This window comes from Sebastes umbrosus, chromosome 10 (genome assembly GCF_015220745.1).
Source record: "Sebastes umbrosus isolate fSebUmb1 chromosome 10, fSebUmb1.pri, whole genome shotgun sequence".
Taxonomy (NCBI): domain Eukaryota; kingdom Metazoa; phylum Chordata; class Actinopteri; order Perciformes; family Sebastidae; genus Sebastes; species Sebastes umbrosus.
The window spans coordinates 13,055,161-13,077,562 of NC_051278.1; the positions used below are offsets into that span (position 1 = coordinate 13,055,161).

Sequence of the window (22,402 nt, forward strand, 5' to 3'; positions counted from 1 at the left end):
ATGATACAACAGCTCCATACGTTCCTCTTACAAGTCTCGGGCACGCACATTTATCAGAGTCACATTTGAGGGAAACTTAAACAAAAAGATTTCTGTAAAAGTTTGGATATCGTTCCTTTGAACGTGGGGAGGATTTTTTTTTTACAAGGCGTGTCTTCTGCAGTGCCAAGAGAGTTATTAAATACTTACTGAAAAAAATACCCCCCTTAAAGATTTATTAAAAGTGTGAATTAGAAAGATTCTCAGCGAAGAGGAAAAGAGCCACCAACAGACAAGTTTTTAACTCTTTAAGTACCTTTCTAGAACCACAAAACAAACACACTGCGACAGAAGGAGGGATGATGCAAATGATTTTTGCAGAAGGACAATGATTAAACACAAAAATCTTATAATGAACAGCAGCCTTGCTTGAACAGAAAACTGCCGTAGATACCAGTGTACATGAAGAAGACGACATTACACACCAAGTTGGAGGTGAATAGATAGAAAGGTATCAATTTACATTCATTTATGATGAAATCTTGAAGATAGTTCGATCTCCACTTTGTTGAGGACCACAAGCATACTTATATCAAAGTATGTTATAAACTATGTATAAAAGTTTGGTTGTGCATGTGTCTATAATGATAACAGACATCGTCTGAACATGTTGAATAATGATGATAAATGAAAAAATGGACACATGCTCTGCTGGCTTTTGGATCTGGTCAGACTGGCCTGACCCTGAGTGACCTCTGTGAAAGAACTGGAGTGACACTGGACTGGCGGCTGAGGTCTAACTATGAAACTGTTTACGAGAACATTAAGCTAACCCTGTGATCCATGTCAGTGACATTAAACATCAAATAACAGCTGCTAGTACATTTATATCAATATAAGCAAGGACAACACTGGGATGGTTTGAACCTACAAGGAAAATGTGTCTTCCTATTGGTGATACTGTGCAATCAATACAAACTTCATCATGTTTTACACTTAAAGTAAGACGTCTGAATAGTTACTATATCAATGTATATACAGTATGTTTATAAGAAGAGATACACACCTTTTCATCTGAGTTTGTCTTTAAACTGTGCATGAGGTATTTTAATGTGTTTTTAAACCTTCCAACTAACACACCAGATGTTGTCATTTGTAATGAGAACAGAAGATAAGTATTTGTTATTAAGGTGGGCTGTACTTTTGACCACAGCCTGGAGGAGGCGAGTACCAGCTTGCAGAAAATGCTCTCTCACAGCTTGAATATGATTGCAGACTGCTAATGTTTATATTTTGGTAATGTCCATAGGGTGGTGGAAAGTGTACTGCAGATGTCTATGAAAAAAAGACTAATGTCCTTGCAAGGTACTACTCTGGGTCTGCAGCTGCTGACAGTTTCCATGTTTGGAGGACGCACTGCTACTTGTACTTTTAGGTGGTTGTGTATCATGACAGGGCAGGAGTCTGGACAAGTTGTGTATTTTGCAGGGTTGTACTTACAATCACCTCCAACGTGACAGGGACGGTGTTGTTGAGGGCTGGGTTGCCCCCATCTTTAGCCATCACTGTCAGGTAGATCATCCCATTGGGAACTTGCTCATAGTCCAGAGGCCTGGTCACACTGATCACTGATGCAAGGAGAAAAGGAGAAAGGCGGGGTTTTGTGCTAAATTTGTTTTTGTTTTTCTTGGACCTGCAGCATCATAGCTTAGTAAAGCTGTGGGTCAAATGGCAAACAACAAACCAAAATGATGCAAGCATACACAGGTGTAGAAACTATTCTACAACTTAGATATGAGTTTAACTAGTTTAAACATCCACATCATCCCTGCCCAGACATATAATAGTATAGATTGTGGTTGGGATGTAACGATACCAGAAATTTAGTAGTCGATACCAGTGAAATTCCATGATTCTCTTTACCAATTTGATACCACGGTAAAAAACAAAAGCAAAACAATAAATCCCATGTACTTCAACAAACACTACTTTATTACTGTTTGCATACTGTTTTTTGTTAGGAAGTTAAACAGGTCATAATTCCCTCTCTATTATCTATTTTGTTTTGCTGTGAAAACTTGTCCTTTAAACAACTGTATGTATTCAAGTTTATTCAAAAAACTACATTTTACAAGATTACATTTGAACACACCGAAATAACGTTAGAATCTAATATTCATTTTACTGAACAGAGCCTGAACGTTTTATTATGTAAATCAATGGCAACTCCCGATTTGTTATTCACAATGTAGCATTATTGGGGGAAAAACAGGATGCATCCCCTGGGCGCGTCGATAGTGAGTTTACTCGGTCCCAAACACATTTCTGTCGTTCCCAGGATGACAAGATGCCGTTAGTCTCGAGCCCTGACGGTACCTACGGTACTGTAGAAAAACGAGTACCGTCACGTTTTTTGAATTTTGTCATTGACTTGGTACTGAAGTATCAACTCTCATGACATCCCTAGATTGTGGCTTCATGCTCATAAAGATGAGCGTACCTGCGTAGCCCTCCACCATGATGATGCTGAAGTAATTGCGGAAGGCCGAGGCTGAAGTGATGGTGTATGTCAGGAAGTTGTTGGGAGGAGAATCGTCATCTGTAGCCTGTGGGAGGGCAGAGAGAAGAAGTTTTGAGTGAGACGTGATGGCAGACAGTGTAACAGGACAGATGCTGCAGTAGACAGCGCTAATATTTATATGTGTATGTTTGCACAGCATGGGTGCGTGTGTGTATGCGCACATGTGTGCAGCCAGGAACCTGTCAGTCATTGACGGCATGTTGTTGGACAGATTAAAGCTGATTCTGGCTATTAGTGGCGCAGGCGTCAATACTGGATGAACACCAACCGAGCAAAGACAAGCTAAGCAGGCAGAGGACAGATGAAACTATACTTTACAGGGCTAATCCACAACAACATCAACAACAATAATGACACCCCCTCATTATTCTCCAGTTGGCAGGAACTTAAACATGAGTCCTCCGGCTGTGAGGAGAGTCTACTGGGCCTCACTGGCATCATTAAAGGCTGGACAGGTTGTCAAAAACACTCACTTGTATCTCCCCATAACACACATATCTCTACTCTTTGATTTAATGCCAAAGTGTTGAGTAAGCAATACCTTTCTTCCCCCGCAACGTCCTAAACTGTGGCTTTTCTCTTCCAGGCTGTCTTCCTATTATCAAATTTCAACAAATAGTTTCATATTTGACGGTCGTTTACCACTCGAAGGTAAGAGGAGTTGGGGAGTTAGGAGTGGCAAAGAAGTAAAGGAATAAAAAGTATAGAGAAAATGAAAAAACGATTTAGCTGTTAGAAAGCATCAGCACTGTAGTAGGAGGCTTTGTTTGCAAAAAGAATGAAGCAAACAGCCTCTCTTTGCTTTGTCTCTCAACACATCCACTCCTTCTATCTATTTCAGTCTTTTCTCTCTTTCCTCCTACTCTCCCTGGTTTCCGGAGTATACATGTGTGTGTATGTGTGTGTGTGTGTGTGTGTGTGTGTGTGTAGTAGGTTCCAGGGCAAATCGCTGACACACAGAATTGTGCGACTGGCTTCCCCGTTCCTCTCGGGCGGTGTATTAATATCAGCAGCGTTTAAGGTTAGCTCAGACTAATCAAACACAGTGAGCCAAGCGTTGAGCCCAGTCATCAGCTCAACCCCCACAATGTGAAGGCAAGCCGCCAAAGAGCAGTGTGGCGGGCTAAGCCACTGCTGTACCGGCTGCCACAAGGGACGTAATAGTCTCTCTCTCCGGGGCGCAATCAAAGGAAACGCTGAGCCATTAGTTACCATTGTGCCTGTGTACCTCTGCCTTTTGTGTGGCAGTGAATGATGGCCAACACACAAGGCTGACCTGTTCTTCTTGGATACAGTGCACACAAACACATAACTGCATGATTAGAGCAACACAGAGGAAACAAGGAAGAAAGGCTTGTGAGTCTGATGACTGGTGGTATTTGTGGGATGAGATCCTCTGTTGCAGGCGTAGTTTTTATGTGAATGTACTGTACATGTGAATGGGTACATACGGTATTATTGCGGGTATCTTTGTGCGAGTGCACAGTTTGCTATAACTTCTTATATGTGGAAATGTTATTAGGGTTGCCAAAAACATTTGCAGAATTTTTTCCATAGTCTTTTATTTAACATGTATATCTGCAGTACACTTTCTGAGCAACATGAGGGAGCCTGAATGTTCGTATTGTTCTGATAACTCTACTTATAACATTGAATCTAATATGAAAGGCTAGCGTACGTTCTGTTTGTTTTACTCACGAGAGGAAAAAACAAGCGCCTGTTAACTCCACCTAAATGCATTTATTTATTTAACATGTGTATATGTTTCCAATAACACATGCATAAAGAAAGTTGTGATTTATCAAACGTATATCTCTTTGAAATGGCTGGTTTACCTGTTCAAGATAGTACAAGGTGATGCAGAAATGGCTGTTAAAAATGGTCAGGAACGTTCATTTACGCACAAATTTGCTCCTCTCACGATTTATAGATAGTTTATAGATGGTTTGTCATTTTTAAAAAAAGGGTCCCCAGAGAAAAGTTGGGGAAACACTGCTTAAAATGAAGTGCACCCCTATCCACGGTGACTTCTTTATCTTAATCTTGCAATTTACAAAGTGCTACAGATATAATTCCATTTTAAATCAATAATAAATAAGCTTTTTTTTGGTTTATTTATTGCAGCCAAACAATATTTTTTATGTTTTTTAAAGTATTTTACAGCAGCTATAAACGGCTCGGCTTTACTGTCCTGTGACAAGAGTGAAGTCTTCATACGTGCATGTTTTAAACACGTCTCACCCTGACTCGTGCCACCGGCTGGACGGCCTGTTCGTTCTCTCTCAGCGAGCCCACGTACGCCTCCTTCTGGAAGAGCGGCGAGTTATCGTTGACATCCAACACATTGACACGGACCCTCCCCGTTGTCTCCTCCCCGCCGCCGTCTCTCGCCAGCACGGTCAGCGTGAAGCGCCGCATCAACTCATAGTCCAGACTGGCCCGCAGAATGACCCACCCTGTCTCATCGTCCAATGAAAACCTACAAGAGACAAACAAGAGGAAATTAGATGCAGGTAAGTTTGAGTTAAGTTATTATGGCAAGATCTTTTTCTCATTATAGCAAGTTGCTTTAATGTTTCGTTATTAACATCTTAGCATACTTACTTGTTTCATTTTGCAAGATTTATTTCCCATGCTCAACAACACAAGTTGATAATGTTCATACATTATAACAACATATTAAAGTCTCATGTTCTAAAAAGAAAAACATGAAATCAAGTTGCACTTGTTGATTTGTTCTTATGAAAAAAGCCCCTTGTTTAAAACACTATAAGTTTGTATGTTGTAATAATAATAAAATGTAGTACGAAAGTATATTGTTACAACAAGAATATGTTCTCATTCTAGATATTCTCTCATGTTTGCAGCAATACGGTGGCATATAAAATAAGACGAAAGTGATGCTCAGTGAGGGTAACAGAAATAAAAACAATAGGAAGTCACACTGATTGTGTTCTGTTGATACTGAAGATAATGAATGAATGGATTATGTGAATGTGTTGTTTCTCTCTGTGTGAGTGATTCTGTAAATTTGTGGGCTGAAAAGCGCCAGACATCATTGTAGCTCAGCTGTCTCAGATGAGGCTGTGAGGCAGAAAACGTTGCAGTACAATCGTTCACAAGTGGCCAAATAAATGAAAAATTAATGTGACTGTGTGTGTGTGAACTGTTTGAGTGTGTGTCGCTGTATCTTACTGGTCTGGCTCGTCACTGAAGTAGTAACGCACAATCCCAAATATGCCTGCATCTCCATCTGTAGCCTGCACAGAAAAGACAGGAAAAAAGGGTTTGCTTTTATTATCATGTTTACTTCCTGGTGAGGTTTTAATGTACATTCAGCATCTGTTGTCCATCCGTTTGGTTTCACATGTACCTGTTAAATTGTCCATGCTCTTTCAGGAGTAATTTGCAAATGTATTTTCATGTGGCAAAAAAAACTTTCTAAACACCTTAATCCAGTTTTATGTTAAATGTTGATTATTCGTGGCTGCCTTCAAATGCTATTGTGAAAACTGAAGGGATGGGAGCTCATAGAGCACTATTAAGTACCACAGGAACAATCTGGCAGCTACAAAGTGCTATGATGTGGTTCACGATAAGTGAAATTAATTTGTGAGTTTGTTACAACCATAAATTATGTGATATGTTCGTTAGAGTAATAATGGTTTGCATTTGTTAGATCATTCCTCAGCATACATTTGTGCCTGTGTGTATGTGTGTGTGTGTCCTTGTGTGAGGTTAACCAGTGTTTTTAATAACACGATACAACCAAACAACTTATAACTTTATCTGTCAGTGACTGACTTTTTCTGAGTTTATGAAATGTCTCGCACTACCAGCTGTATATGATTGTATGATAAAACATGCACACACATCATCCACACTTCACTTTGAGGTGTTGATTGGATTTAATCTGATGAGCGAACTGATACATTTTCCTCATCCACATGACCCTGCACTGCCCGAAAAAAAGCAGCAACAACTTCCGTCATATGCTTTGCAGATAAAAATGGTGTCAAAGGAACGCAACATAAACAGCAACACTTTCAGGAATCTTGTACTTTATGAAACGCCAATCTGTCTTTGTAAACACATGCATGCGCATGTGAGCACATGCACTGACGCGTACACACGGGGCGTTGTGTCGGCGCTGATGGATCGTGGCTGGAGAGGCTGTTGTAATAGAGTTTCACTTCAGTGGCTCTGCAGTCAGTTGAAGGGCCAAACTCGAACGTGTCTGCAGCCTGCTCCGTCAACCACGATGTTGGTCACTGTGATTCACTGATGCCCTGATACCGACCTTATTATGTAGTACTGTGTATGTGTGTGTGTGTAGGGGTATATGAATGTTTGCATGTGGCTGTGACTTATACACTTCAATGTTTGTGAGAGAGTGTGTGTGTGTTTATGTGCGTTGAATGATAAAAGTCTGATATGAGAGCAGTAAATGGGCCAAAATGTGTGTCAGGTGATGCTCTTTTTTTGGCCGTGAATGTGGATGTATGTGTGCACATTTGACTGTGTTAGGAAATATCTGTGCATTTTAAATTGAATGCATTTATGGTTATGTGTGTGTGCGTCTGTGAGCGCCCATCGATGACGCCTCTCACAGATGGAACAACGGCTGCAGCTATCAATGTGTTTTTTCTCCTTCTAAAAATTACACCATGCTGTTTAGCTCAAGCCCGTAATTTCACAGAGAGCCTCCACTGCATCGTCCCGGATGGCGAATCGATGGTTCTTTTTTAATGTCCAAATGGCCCTCGCTTTGTTGTCAAGTGCACCGAAGCACATCTTGCTGAACGACTGGAAAGTGGGACGCTAAATACATGTGAGGTGTTTGGGACTCCAGTCAGGTTCTTATATTAACCTTTGAGTTTTCATCTGTCATGTCTCGATGACCTCATCATTTAATGCCACTCGACTGCTTCTCCCCCACTCTTTTTGCATTCCTACCTATCCATCCCCTCCCCCTCCTCCTTTATCTTTTTCTTTCTGTCTTTACCTCGCTTTCCTCCCTGCATCCCGAGCTCCTCCTCCATCTCCACTGTCTCCCCTCTCCTCTACATATCTCCCTTAGCACACTCTCCCCTCGATGCCTCCCTCCCTCCCCCCTTTGCTCCCTCTCTCCCAGGTGAGTGACAGGCCCATAAGTGCTCCAATGATAGCGGTGGGGGTGTTAGCGTGACAGCTATCGAGGCGGTGACAGGAGCCAGGCTCAGCCTGGGAGCTAATACTGCCGCTGCTTCTGGGGCCGAGCCCATCTCGCCATGACGACAGACAGAGAGGAAGAGAGAGACACGGAGAGAGAGAAATAAAGAGAGAGAGAGAGAGAGACGATAGCCCCCCACCCATCATTCACCGACTCGCTCCCTATCTCCCACCAAACAATCACCATGACAGTACGGCCCGGTCACTTTGCCAACTGCTTGCCAAAGACTTTCAACTTTAGACGCAGAAGTCCCGCAGCAGATGGATGGTAGAGATTGGCTTGTGCAGGGATTTGCAGTAACTTAACACCATGGGCCCGAATCGTTTACACCAGGGTATTATGCATTTGCTCCTCATCGCCATGGTAGCTTAAACTTTCTTTGGTTGGGGAATTGGAGGTGATGGAAAAGTTGGCGAGGTGGGGTGCACAGGGAGAGTGTGAGTGCTCGATTTAATGAGGTAAAAAAGGACATGGAAATAAAGCCGGGCAATGTGCCGAACAAATGTGTCTAATAACCTCACTGACAATTACAACAAGCATTTGAAGTACCGCGACGGTTCACTGGGATAAATAGTTTTCACGCCAAGTAAGTAATGCGAATGGATTCATAAAACATCTCTTTTTAGGAACCCCTCCACATCTCTGAAAAAAGTTACAATACCCAAAATCTGTATGGAGGATGCACAATGCCAGATGATGCAAAACCCTGTTGGTTGATTACCTGTTCTCTTACAGTTAAGATGCACAGAGATGATACCAGTGGTGGAATGTATTTAAGTATATTAGTACATAAGTACTGTATATAAGTACAAATTTGAGTTACTTGTACTTGAGTATTTTGTTTTCATGCTTCTTTCTACTTCTACTCCACTACATGTCAGAGGGAAATGTTGTACTTTTTACTTCACTACAATTATTTGACAGCTTTAGTTACTAGCTACTTTACAAATTAAGATTTGTTCATACAAAACATATAAAAAAAGCTTATAAAATATGATGTTCTGTATATGTTATGAACTAAACTACCCAATAGCTAAGACAAGTACAGCTGAATTTATTAGTCCATTAATCAATTAGTCAACTGACAGAAAACTAATCTGCAACTACTATGACAAGCGATAATACAGTAATTTTTCATGCAAAAACATTTCATGGTTCCAGCTTCTCAAATGTGAAGTTTTGCTGCATTTCCTTTGAATTATTTTAATGATTTTAATTTATTTTTACTTATTTTGAGGTTTGGACTGGTTTGGTCTGGGTAATTGTGACAGCATTTCTCACTATTTTAAGAATTTTTACAAACCAAACGCTCAATCTATTAATCAAAAAGTAAACCAGCAGATTGATCAATAATGAAAATAATCATTAGTTACTATCCTATACAAAACAGTTAAACATTAACTCCACCTCAACCAACTATAACAGTAAAATCCTGCTTTTAATTTAAATTTTTCAATTCAGGACGGACTATTTTTACAGTGTGTTAGTACTTTTACTTGAGTAAATGATCTGAACACTTCCTCCACCTCTGGATAATACAATGGCAGTCTATGTTGTAGATGAATACTGGGCCCAGACTGCAGTGATGAAAATCTGCCCCGTGCTAAAGAGCAGCTCACTGAGGTATCAGAGTCAGCGTTCTGATCAAAATCCAGACTAAGTTGTTTCTAAGAGTTTCTGCACAAAGAGTCAGAGCGCTGCTGATTGCCAATATAAACTCTGCAAACCCTCGGGTCCTCAGGCAGTAACTACAAAAGAGAAATTAGTTCTCAGTTGACCAGTTTGGTTAAATGATGTGTTTCTTCCCTTCAGAGAGGCGAAGCCAGCAGGCAAACACTGTGTGTGTGTGTGTGTGTGTGTCGGTATGTATTTGGGTGTACCTGTGTACCAGTGCGCTCATTTGTGTGTCTGCATGCCTGTTAATGCAAGTGTGACAGTATGTGTGCGATGATTGGACGTTGGACGTGGACAGAGATGCTTGGTGGTTCCAGGTTCATTCAGTCTTGGGGTAAATATGCATTTACAGTATAAACTCCTATTATCACACTCTATTGCTTTCAAGAAAAGGCGGAAATGAGAGCGTCCCCTCATGAGCGACAGAAAGACAGTGTGTGTGTGTGTGTAAACTGGGTTGGGTTGGAGGGGACACAGGAGCAGATTATCATCCCAGCTATCTCACGGACAGCGAGCGAGGTTAAAGCTGCACAGGCTTTTCTATCGTGAGTGAGCTGGAATTTGAATTGATTGGCTCCTAAAATTGCTTTTTCTGCAGAAGCTTTGAGAGGCATGGAAAAGGAAACCAATTACTGGCTGTCAAAGCCTGCTGTCAAAATAGAGATGACCCCCAGTCCAAACACAGACAACCTCCTCTGTCTCAGTGTTGCACACCTAAACACAATCACAAAGAACAGATAACAAACATACACCCACACAGGCACACACACACCACCATCAGCAGCACAGTGAAGATGTCCAGTTTCTGACAATCATTGTGGGGGAGACAATGATGAGGACACGGTTGTCAGGTTATCTTCCTCAGCTCTGGATAGTTCCACTCAATCGGGCTACTTTAAAGGCTCTCTGTCTGACTTACTCATATTATCTGTATCCATGACAAGATCATAGATCAATCTTCACAAATGCAACACAAGTGGGATACAGTTACTTTTAAATGAGCGCCCCTTCGTGTTAACACTTTGCATATTGTGCTGTATGTGTGAGTGAGACGCACAGTGCAGAATCTTGATCATACGACACATCCCATGCCGCCCACTTCTGCGTATTTAAGCACTACATCATCTCAGCAAAATTAGGTGCCTGTGGATCAGCAGAGTGGAAGTTTGTTGCTCCCGCTGCACTCACAGGCACCACGGGAATCACACATCAGCACTTGAGTGAATCATTTCCTTCAAATCATGTCTGCTCGATAATCATCAGTAAAAAATGTGCAAAAGCAGTGAGAATAGCTGTGTCGTACAGTAGGTGACATTTCTCAAGTCTGTCTTAAAATTCTCACATACCTGTATGTACATTAATTACATTATTATATTTGGTCACTGTAATTGTTCCTATTGTCTATACTGGCCGCAAAGACGTCCCTTCTTGACACAATTTCATAGTACAAATCCACAGACCTTGTTCTGTGCAAAATGCTTTAGAAACTAAAGCTAATGTACAGCAGAGGTTTCCGCAGAGTTATTCAAATCAAGTGGGTATCTTCTCTTTTCAGTCTCTAGTATTTTTAATTTTGCACTAAAAACACTAACTTTGTAAGATACCCACTAAATTTGTCCAACTAAAATTGCTGGAGTCTCATATTAGCTTTGGCTGGACTTTAAAATGCATTTTTTTTTTTACAAAGAATGAGGATTGTGTATTTTGTCTCTTCCATTTACTGCCAGTATGGAGTGGAGTAACAATTACAGCAAACAAAAACATATTTCAGTGTAGATGTGGGTATGCATATTGTTTAAGGCTGACTTGAAAAAATAGGGTAAAAAAATGTAACTAATAGATATCGCCGTGAAACGTCCCCAGTTGATCAAATATGTGCTCATTTGCATAAATCCCGCCATGTTTTTAGGAATAAAATGTAAATGTAAATCAGGCTATGAATGATATATGAACAAACCCCTCAGTAAAAACCTTCAGAATATAGATAGGAATGAAACTGGAAAGTTATGTAAGTGCTACTGAGAAGAAAAAACTAATTTTGAGAAAAACGGTCTTAAAGATACATATTGTAAAATTCACTACATTTTGAAAGACACAACTGGACAATAGGGTAAAACATTTTAACTAATTGATATCACCATGAAACTTCCCCAGCTGATCACTTACATTAAGACAATTGTTTTTTTTTTTTGTATTACAAGTTTTCTGAAATGTCATGTTTAAATATGCAAATGAAACATTCTCTGATGCTAACTTTTGGTAAATTTAGGGGAAATCTACAGATGAAAATAGAAAAAGTAGTAAAATAAACATCGAAATATGTATTTTGGATGTTTTCTTTCCACTAGTCTGAAAGAAGACAATTGACCAGTGCATGAAAAACAATATTTTTGCCTGAGTATAAGACGAGAGTATTTAAATGATTGCATTTTGCATTCATCGGTTTTGAAAAATAGTATCAAAAAGTGTGACAGAGGACAAGTCGAATGTATTATATGTCTGATCACAATACAACTAAAGGCATGACTGAAAGGAAGACGTGAATGAAAGATGAATTTAACTTGGCCTTCCCTAAACGTCTTGGTCTCACACAAATGGCCATCGGACTGTGCAGCGCCTGTTTCTATCTCTGATCAACATTAGAGGGGACGACTCCGAGCAAAGCAGCACCCTGCGAAAAGCACAGAAACTCTGACACCACGCTGAGGCTATTCGGAGATGTGTCCAATTAATGATCACATGCCCTGAACAGCTACTCACTCAACTAAACTAATGAGTGAATTAATATATTCCCCCTTCATTTCCATAATGCACACATGAACGTACAGCTGAAGCTGTGTGAAATGACGCAAAGCTCTTTAGCAGAGACAAGATGCAAAATCCCTGAGCTACTTGGATCAAACGAGGAGCAAGCGCATCTCTCGCCAGTCCCCCAGCTGTGACCTAGTGCACCTGCGGGGGTTGATGGGAGCTGTGTGTGTTTTTACTGCGGACACTTTAGTGTAATGGCGATGGCGAGCGTACGTTTACGACTGCTTTATTTCTCTAAACCATTAACGAGCAGGTGGGGGTGCTCACAGCGACTGTTGCCTGCCGACAGGATTGAACAGCCTGTTTCTATTATCTCCTGACCACCCTGATAACAGCCAGACACAGAGAGCGAGAGAAAGAGATACAACTTTTAACACTTTTTTAACAATGTATACTTTTGTAAAAGAAGAGTCCAATAAAGTGGATGTCTTCGCAGCACACTGTGACAGCTTGCAAGATAAAGCACAGCCACTATATAATGATTGCAACCACATGTGAACCACTGGAAAAAAACACTGGGGGAAAAGAGAGAGAGAGAGGCCTGTATTGTGGGCATAAGCTGGAGATAGAGGTTGAGCTGCCAGTGAAAATGCTTAATGCAGCTTCAGGCCTTGGTCCTCCCCCTCTCTTTCTCTGTCTCTGTCCTCAATGATGAAGCAATGAGATTAGCACAAGCATAGGGAGGATGTAGAGAATGATAAAGAGTGAAGAGTTTACTACAGAGACACACTGAATACTAGGGAGAGGACAATGCAAGCATGTGTGGATGTTCGTATCTATAGTCAGCAAGGCTGAGGTTAAGAAATTACACAAATGAAGTTTAATAACTATGTCGGGGAACAAAGACCACACCTGAAAGGTATAATATGTAGGAATTTCCTAAAAAAACAATATAAAGATTGAAAGACATGTAATGTAAGTAAAAATACTTTGTTACAGTACTTTGGTAGTGTCTGTACTTTACTTAAATATCAGATACTTTAAGACTTTTACTCAACTAACATTCTAAGGCGACTTTAACTTCTACTTAAGTAATTTTCTGGTTAGATATCTGTACTTTTACTCAAGTGTGGCTTTCAGGTCATTCATCCAGGGAGTGCAGCCTGCTCAGGTCTTATGTGTTCTTATGTGGATGTGCTCCAGACAGTGTCCCCCTTGACCGAGAGCAGCGCTGAGCCACAAACACAGCGAACAGAAGCCTGCCCTTTGGCTGCATTCATTCAAAATCCTGCAACTCTGCACTTTCCTGCAGGGTTGTGCAGAGTTATGCACAGTTGTGGTCGTGTTTATTTGTGTTGCAGAACGTAACCACCGTGAAACAATCAGCACATAACGTTTTATTTCTGTGATTCACTGCTTTGTTCTCACTAACGCCGCTCCCTCTCTTCATTCACTCTATAGGTCACCTGACCATCGCTGCTCTCTCACTCCCTTTCGGTTCGTTGAGCTGAGGAGGAGGGGCCAACTTTGAATGCTGTGTGTTTACAAACACCAACTGACAATGGTCACATATTATACCTTTAAGCACATCCCATTTCTGCACAAAAGTATTAAAGCACACCTGACCCCTTCACTTCCCATTTGACACAATTTCCACATCTGACACAGGTCCAACTTCGCTCTACTCCTTCTATCCGTCCACGACCCTGATTCCTCCCCTCATCCCTCCATGCCTTTACCCTCATCCCTTCATCCCTCACCCTTTATTTCCCCATCCCTTCATCCCTCCCTTTGGATCCTTAATCCATCCATCCTACATCATCATCAAAATTCCTTGATTTTAGCTTCTAAACGGTGATGATTTTCTGTGTTTTATATCAATGTTAACTGAAAATTTTAGGATTTTTCGGCTGGTAAGACAAAACAAGCAATTTGAAGACGTCATCTTGGGCTTTAGGAACTAGCAATGGCCAATTTCAGACATTTTATGGACCAAACAATTCATCCATTAACTGCAAAAATAATCTGCAGATTAATTGATAAGGAAAACAACCATTAGCTGCAGCCCTTTTAAAATGTTGCACACACAGTGCTGAAGTGTTTTTTTTTTCATTTATCATTATTGTCTGAATGAAATGGATGAAAGGATTAACACTTGACCAAACAAATGAACCGATGGAGACCAATCTTTAGCTCCACTACACTCCCCAAACTCCCTTTTCATCTAATTTTGCTATCGCACCGCTCTAGAGCAGCGATAGTGAACCAACTCTGGGAAAGTTCAGACTTTTCAGCTCCCGTCTGTTTGTCCTCAGCCCTGCACACCCATTCACACCCCGTCTCACAATGTCAGAACACCCATGATAAGCGCCCCATAATTAACGGTGACGCTGTGTGAGCTACCACATGCAGCAGCGAGCCGGGCCTCACTCCTTTCATTACAATAATGAATTATAATTACTGTTGTGACTATTACCCCATAAAGGCCTGTCTAAACAGTGGCGATAGCGAAACATCCTCCACTCTGTAATTTATAACCTTCTGCTAGAAGCATTTATCATTGTGCCTTAGCTCTAAAACATACAACATCTGCACAGAGCTCATAAAACACACAGCATGGCATTGGTAGAAGACACTAATCCAAGAAGAATGTTGCATCTGATATATTTTATAGAAGCAAGACCAACTATGAGAAGGAGGGACGGTGCAGGTAAACCGTACTTCTATATGCATATCAGACCTACATATATCCTCTTCAAATAGTCTCTAAGGTAGAGCCTGATGGGTTAGAAAGAGCTACAGAGTGCAGAAACAGACAGGAAACCGCAGAGTGAATCAATGCAACACCTGAAAACCATTAGCAATCTAATGGTAAAACAGAGAAAGTGGAAAACAACGATAACTGAGGGCATACAATAAATAAGAAATGAAAAAAGGCAAATTCTCCTCTGAAACCCAAGGAGAGAAAATCAGAGTGATTCCACTGATACGAGCAGCTGCTGATGTCGAAAGTCTCCGGGGAGAGGGAGGAAGAGACCGAAAGAGAGAGAGAGAGAAAAGGACCCGGACAAAAGAGTAAATCACAATAAATATTTATAATGATAAGTAATGCTGCAGACCATAAATATTAAACAGCCTCTGTGTGTGTATGTGTGTGTACTCCTATGTTAAGCAAAAGTGTCCACAGGGATGCAGCAGCGGGCACGGAGTAATGCATCGACTAACATTGTACATAAGCTCTGATCAGATGAGCTATGAATATTAACCCAAACAAAGCATTTCAATTACATCAGGTCGCCTGCTTGGCACTTTTTTAAAACAACTGGGAACCAACATGCATAATTTCAATTAGCATAGGTATAAAGTATTATATAAACATCATCCACGCCCCACCCTCTTTACCTACAAACCACCTTCACCACGTTATTCCTATACTGTACTGCACAATGCTCAGGAAACAGCGATGCTCTTGAAAATACTTCACTGTGACAGAAACTAATCACAGTTAATATAATAGCAGGGGATACAACTACATTTGATGATCCTCTCTGCTGGCCTTACAAATTGTTTACTCATTTGTTTGCACTTCAGTCACGTGACCTTTGGGTACATGAATGAATCTTCATCACTGAAAATGTTCTGAAATCAAGTTGTGATGTGAAGGACGTTCGTGAATGCAGCAATGTACAAACAAATAGGCCATGATAATATTGTCTCATCAAAACCCGATATCACGCCAAAGCGTGTAATAGACCCGTCTGTCTACCAGACGATAGCGTGTCAGTGTCGCGTTTTGCCTCGTTGAGGTGTGAATATTACACGCATGTATGAAGGTGCAGTAGCCTACCAGCAGGGGGCAACAAAACCACTCACTTCGGTTTAGGAAGAATGTCTTGATTGGCCTTAAAATAAATATGAAACCTCAGTAAAATACGTACAGAAACAACGTAACATAAGTACGAGAAACACATCACAAGCGTCACAAAACAAAACACCCATCTGGAACACCAGTTTTGTATGTTAGCTGGACCCATCCACCTCCCCTCCTGCTCGCCATAAGCAGTCTTTCTCACTTTTTATCCTATGTCACTAGCTCTGAGCGTAACATATTTACGGGGATGCATTTCTATTGCAGTCAGTACAGACTACATGGTGTACAAAAGACACAGCTAAAGCAAGAACTGCGTTGTTATTTCACGCTTTTGACCTTGGCTGCTCATCATTGTCATCAGCAATGTAATCGGTAGGCTGCTGACAAGCTATTCTTAATGCAAAAACACTTTGCTTAAAAATCATAAAAGATGTAGTTTGTATTACAATATTTTGGCCTACACATATTCACAACAGTTACAAAGGTTACCTCAAACACACATTTAAAAGAATAGTTTGACATTTGGGGAAATCACTTATTTGCTTTCTTCAGTTAGAGTTAATGAGAGGATTGATACCACTCCGTACGCTCAATACAAAGCTAGAGTCAGCAGGCAATTAGCTTAGTTTAACATAACGATTGTAAGCAGAGAGAAACAGCTTGGCTCTGTCCAATGGTAAAAGGAAATCCTCCTGCTGTACCAGCACCTCTAAAGCTCTCTCATTAACATAAAACCAAAATGTAAAAACACAAGTTGATGGTTTTACAGGGAGTTCTAGCTATTTCTTGGCCGGTTGCAGTGACTTACTAGAACCTTGTCATAACCGTGAGGTTAAAGTGTTACTTTATAAGCTTTAGAGGTGCAGACATACTTGCAAACCTTGAAACCAGAGTGGGGAGTCTGGGGGTCCTCCCCACCAGAACAAAATTTGAGTTTCAGAGACTTTGTTTCCTGCATTCTGGTGACTTTTAGACAATGAAAATAACAAAATAATAAGTACACTGCAAAAGCATGTTTATTTTCAATAGGCCTTTAATTCTCAGGAAGAAACTTAAATAATTCGCCCCCCCTGGCGTGAACTTGTGTGAATCTCTGGCATGTAACTCTATTGCCTCCCGGGTGGAAACAGTAGGGCTTATACACACTGTACAGGGCCAGAAACATGTTGAGATAACAAAAAGGGAAAAAGGTGTAAAAATTGCCCATAAATCTGGAGAAATATGGGAGAATCGTGACCCGAAGAGGAAACCAGAAGAGGGCAATGAAAAACGTGTGTCTCCTGGGAAAATCGGGAAGCCTTGGCAAGTATGGCTGCAAGTGGGTGTATGTTTGAGCTTTGGAGTCTAGCTGCTCCCCCCCACTTCCAGTCTTTATGCTAGAATAAGCTTATCGGCTCCTGGCTCTAGACATGAGAGTGATGTGAGTGGTATCATACTTATAATCCAACTCTCAGCAAGAAATAAGCATATTTCCCAAAAAGTCTAACTACTCTTTTAATGCATTCATTGGTGTGTGTGTGTTTGTGTGTTACTGTATATTGAGGAGGGCTGGCCAGGCCACCTTGAGAGATTAAGAATGAAAGAGTCGTCCTCCCTTTTGGTACTAAAACATAATTTGGCCACCATCTGTTGCACCTCACAGCCATCTGACAGAGAGCACCGAGAGGCAAGTCTCAGCCTAACAATCTGGTTATATTGTAATGCCTTGAGTTGTTCACTGCACTTAAACAAGCAGACAGTTTGAACTGCTGGAAGAGATTGAGTGAGACAGGTGCACAGAGAGTCAGAAAAAAAATGTGCACGCAAATCAAATGACACTTAAAAGCACAGGAACAGAGAGCTGTAATATAAAGTTCAGAATATAATGAGCTGGAGTTAAGTGCAGATGTAATACAGGTTGTGTAATAACAACCAGTTTTTGGGGCCTCATGTATTAATTTTGTCACAATTAACACGTCAACTCAAAATGCTTTTGTGCAGTTGGCGAGCGACATGATTTGTCCTGTGGAGTGATGGACAGGTTATTATATTATTTTACCTGGTGCTGACTCACAGGAGTGGGTTGGAAAGTGCTCTCGCACAAGGCTAAGTGTAATCAAGGCCATTTTACATTTCTCTACTCTATACTTTAAAATACACATTTACAATACGGACATTTCTCCACTTCCCCTTCTGCCTGAACAATATGAGGCAGAGAACCAGCACTTTGATTGATCTAACTTCTTTCTATGCTTCACTTCATAACTTATTTTATACATTACATGGATGCAGCGTCCATTCCAAGAAAAATATCTCATCATTCACACAAACACGAGTGAGGCAGCCGTGGCTTGTTTGATCAGACTGCACTCAATGGATTACAACCGTTGTAACATGCTGTCTAAATTACTAATGAACTAAATTATGACAGACCCACATAAGTAAACAAGTCTGTTCAAACACATTACTGAATACACACACACATAGTAAATGGTAATCGTATGGGATGTCTGGTTTTAGCCATGTGTTGACCTTGAGAATGTTGTGTATATCCTATACAGTATATGGGTGTGTGTGTCTATTTCTCGTTCTTAGCCTCAGAGAAAAGTGGAGTATGGGAAACATCTGTTTAATCTCCATGTGTGTGTTGTCTCCAGTGGCATATCAGGGTGCCACTGGTGTGTGTGCATGTGTGTGTGAGCAGGTCAGAATATCGAAACGCTCATCTAAACAGTGTATATATATACGAGTGCTGCCATCCGTGCCAGTGCAGTCCTCACTGAGAGCCGTCACATCTCATTCTATTTACAGCCCATTCACTCTCTACACAGCCAGCAATCAGGATCGCACGGCGGGCTGCACGCTCCAGCACGAGGCCAACATCAGCCAGACTTATCGGGTATTAGACTGCCCTGCAATCTCCCTTTCATGAGCACCCAGTCTATAAAAACTATTGATTTTCACACTGTGCTTTTTGCACTTGTATCTAGTGGATTGTGGGCGTTTTGTCCCAGGAATGACTGGTAATGAATAATAATGTAGAATTATAGGGAGATGGTCGGAGATTTTTTTTTCCGATCTGGTTTAAGTAGCGGCTGCTGGTCGGTGAGCTCTGCTGCATGGTGGTACTCTGAGGACATGAGGTGGAGTGGCCTCAAGGACACTTCAACTGTGGGAATCTAAACAAAGGGTATAATAACAGCCCTGGAGGGAATGAATAATTCAACATAAGTTGTGAAAATAATTCTTAAGCCCTGCTCTAATTGGATTAGTTTTAATGGAGGTGGTCCTGACATTATTATCGACGTCTCTAATATTAATCCCATATGAACAGTTAAGACATTTTAAGATCCTCTGATAGCAGTAATCCAGTTTAAACTGATATTTATGAAATGCTGTATCATTTTATGCAACTAGCAAATAAGTTTAAGGATGGAATGTGAAACTTTATGTCTGAGCTATAAGCAGCACTTTGAGGGTAATCATTTGAATCCTGCCCAAATGATTCTCTAGACCTGTGGTTCCCAACCTGGGGTCCGGGACTCCCTTAGGGGGGTGCGCTAGGATTTGTCTGCTCTACGGTTGTCAAAATTAGATTTATACATGAATATAAAAAATATTGATGGTATCATTTCAAAAATTCACAACATGTTTTTATCTAACGAAATATGCCTCTAAAAATATGCTTGAATTCAAAAACAACATTTTCACTGCGGTCAAAAACGGTTTGCTCTCCCGCCCGCCACACACACACACACACACACACACACACAGGCACTGACGATATATTATATTCATTAAAGAAAGCTGATTTATTAAAAAAAAGTCTAACTAATTTTATACACTGAATCACTTTATTCAAATTGAGGCTTTTATTTGAGGATTTGTAATTTCTTTCAGGGTGATGACGTCAGAAAATATGGGGAGGGGGCCTCAGCTTTTCCGATACAACTGCGGGGGGCTTCAAGGAAAATAGGCTGCTCTAGACTTACATTGACAGCAAGCAATTACACTACTGGACTTGAAAAAATGACTGTATAAGTAATTTAGCTCGAAATGAGGACTTTTTGATGTTGTGGTTAATTCAACCTTTAAGTGGAACTCACTATTGTTTTGCCAGTAATTATTCAATTCTGCTTTTGCATAATTACATTAAAACAGTGTTTAAGATCAAGCCACAGTTGAGCTGCAGATTGTCTTTAACGTCTATAATACGCCTTTCCAACATGATCGTTCATTTGTGTTTGTTTGTGCGTTTGTCTGAGGCAGCCTAGCTTGAGTCACCGTAAATCACAACACACACAGTGAAGTCTCAGGAGAGTACTGGGTCACATGGGGTTAACAAACAAGCCAAGATTTCATTCCCAATAAAACAAGCCCCATAAAAGTTACTAGTACCACTCAGGTTTATTGTAATCTATTTGGACTCTAGTTAAATTTGTCATCAGGAATAAATCACACTAATTTAACACATTCTCAGCACAGTACACGCTGTGCAGTGGTTTCTTCAGATACTCACCAGGATACGTAGCAGCGAGGTGCCAGGGGGGGTGTTTTCAGGGAGGCTGATGTTGTACAGCGGTCTGCTGAAGATGGGCCGGTTGTCATTCTCATTGATTAGCTCAATAAAGATTCGAGCGAAACCCACATGGTCGGACATGGACTCATTGGCATAAAGCTGAGGAGAGACAACAAGGCGTAAATATAGCCTTAGAATTTAACAATGCAGTTAAAGAAGAAACGGGTTTAACATTGGTTATCTATTTAAAATATTTCACATTTTTAGGTGGCATTCTAGAAAAAATAAAATCAGAATTTGCTAATATGCCAAAGAAGTCACTGTTGTAAACAACTGACTTGGATTTGGACATTTTTAATTATACAAAGAGCAGGGCACCTTCTGTAAACCACTCAGGGGTAATTTGAGGTAACGAAATACCAATTTCACTGTTCAAACAAGTCTGCAGTGTTGAGAAAGTGATATGGCCTCAGTGTCCAATCAAATAAATACAAGTTGCAAAACAACATAATGAAGCTACACTCAGTCTTGGTCCAGAGTTCCTTCAAGGGCAGTCAAACAGAAGGACAATGGAGGCGCTTTGTCTCCTCAATGCTTGGTCATCAAAAGAAGACTGTCTCTCTTATTCCACTTTGTATCTCTTTATAAAACTGTTCTGTTGGACATTTACAATGTTTGAACATTTCTATGTAAGCATCCTACTTCTTTAGAAATGTCAGCTAGTGCTTTATTCTTTCAAACTGTATGATTCTTTTCCAAGCATTCACTCTCTTATGTAGTTTAAAGTTTCAAACTCACTGAGAAGCTGAAGCTGCGAATGTGTTCGAAATCCAGCGGCATGGCCACCCTCATCCTGATGTCGGCACGCCCCTGCACCGCCGTGGGGGAGATGGTGAAGTACTCTGAATTGTTTCCTGTCAGAAACACCTGAAACATGCTGTTCACCCCCTGCCATAAAAGCATAAGAGAAAGGCGAGTACAGAAAAACAGAGAGAAAAAGGGGGTTGTTGAGAGAGAGCGAGGGCAGGTGATATACAATATACTCTACTAGTGAAGAATGCAGATGATAAAATCTATGCTACGGTATATCTATTGAGTTTTTATGAATAATTATTGGACAAAAGATACAATTTATATTAAATTTACAGATACTGTATACATATACTGAAAGGCAGAACTGAAGATTCACAGAAACCCTGATTCCCACCAAAATATAACATAAACACTTTTTTTTTTTTTTTACATTTCAAGCGTCTAGAAAATTGTATAACCCACAATTATTTACATTGACAGCGACAGTAGAATAATAATCACACATTTCATAAGCAACCAGTAATAAGAGATAAAAGGTCAGGCTACTCTGCTCCTCCTATAGTCTGATAGTATAAACTGATCATATGAGAGAAGCTTCTATTTATTTTAGAGAGATGTGCACATGTGAGGGAGGGAGAGAGACAGAGTGGCAGAGAAAGCGTACAATGAAAACATGTTTAAGTTCTGTGTGTGTTGGTGCCTGAGTGTATGTGACTGTGTGTCACCACAGTACGTTGATATATCCAACTAATGGAAGGTGACGGACACACTAAAGCGTGCTGTTGTACACTGATGCTAAGAGGCAAGATAACTGTACGAGGTAAATACCTAAATAACTCAGAACAGTATCTACATTTGTCACACCTTATCACATCCTGAGGCATTGGGGCGGTTGTGGCTCAGGAGGTAGAGCGGGTTGTCTTTTAATCACAAAGTTGGCTAGGGATTACTAGACATGCACCGATCAGATATCGGACATATACTGACTCAAATAGCTGGATCGGGTATCGGCGACAATGCGGC

General features: G+C 40.7%; 1 protein-coding gene across 1 annotated transcript in view; it reads right to left on the minus strand.

Annotated features, from left to right (window-relative positions):
• cdh23 (cadherin-related 23) overlaps nucleotides 1–22,402 on the minus strand; it is a 185,158-nt gene that overhangs the window by 56,695 nt on the left and 106,061 nt on the right. The window contains exons 15-20 of the mRNA XM_037781381.1: nucleotides 21,365–21,514; nucleotides 20,567–20,725; nucleotides 5,756–5,820; nucleotides 4,802–5,039; nucleotides 2,480–2,585; nucleotides 1,480–1,607 (exon numbers count right to left, since the gene is read on the minus strand). Of these exons, the coding sequence (XP_037637309.1) occupies nucleotides 1,480–1,607; nucleotides 2,480–2,585; nucleotides 4,802–5,039; nucleotides 5,756–5,820; nucleotides 20,567–20,725; nucleotides 21,365–21,514 (846 nt within the window). The remainder of the gene's footprint in view (nucleotides 1–1,479; nucleotides 1,608–2,479; nucleotides 2,586–4,801; nucleotides 5,040–5,755; nucleotides 5,821–20,566; nucleotides 20,726–21,364; nucleotides 21,515–22,402) is intronic.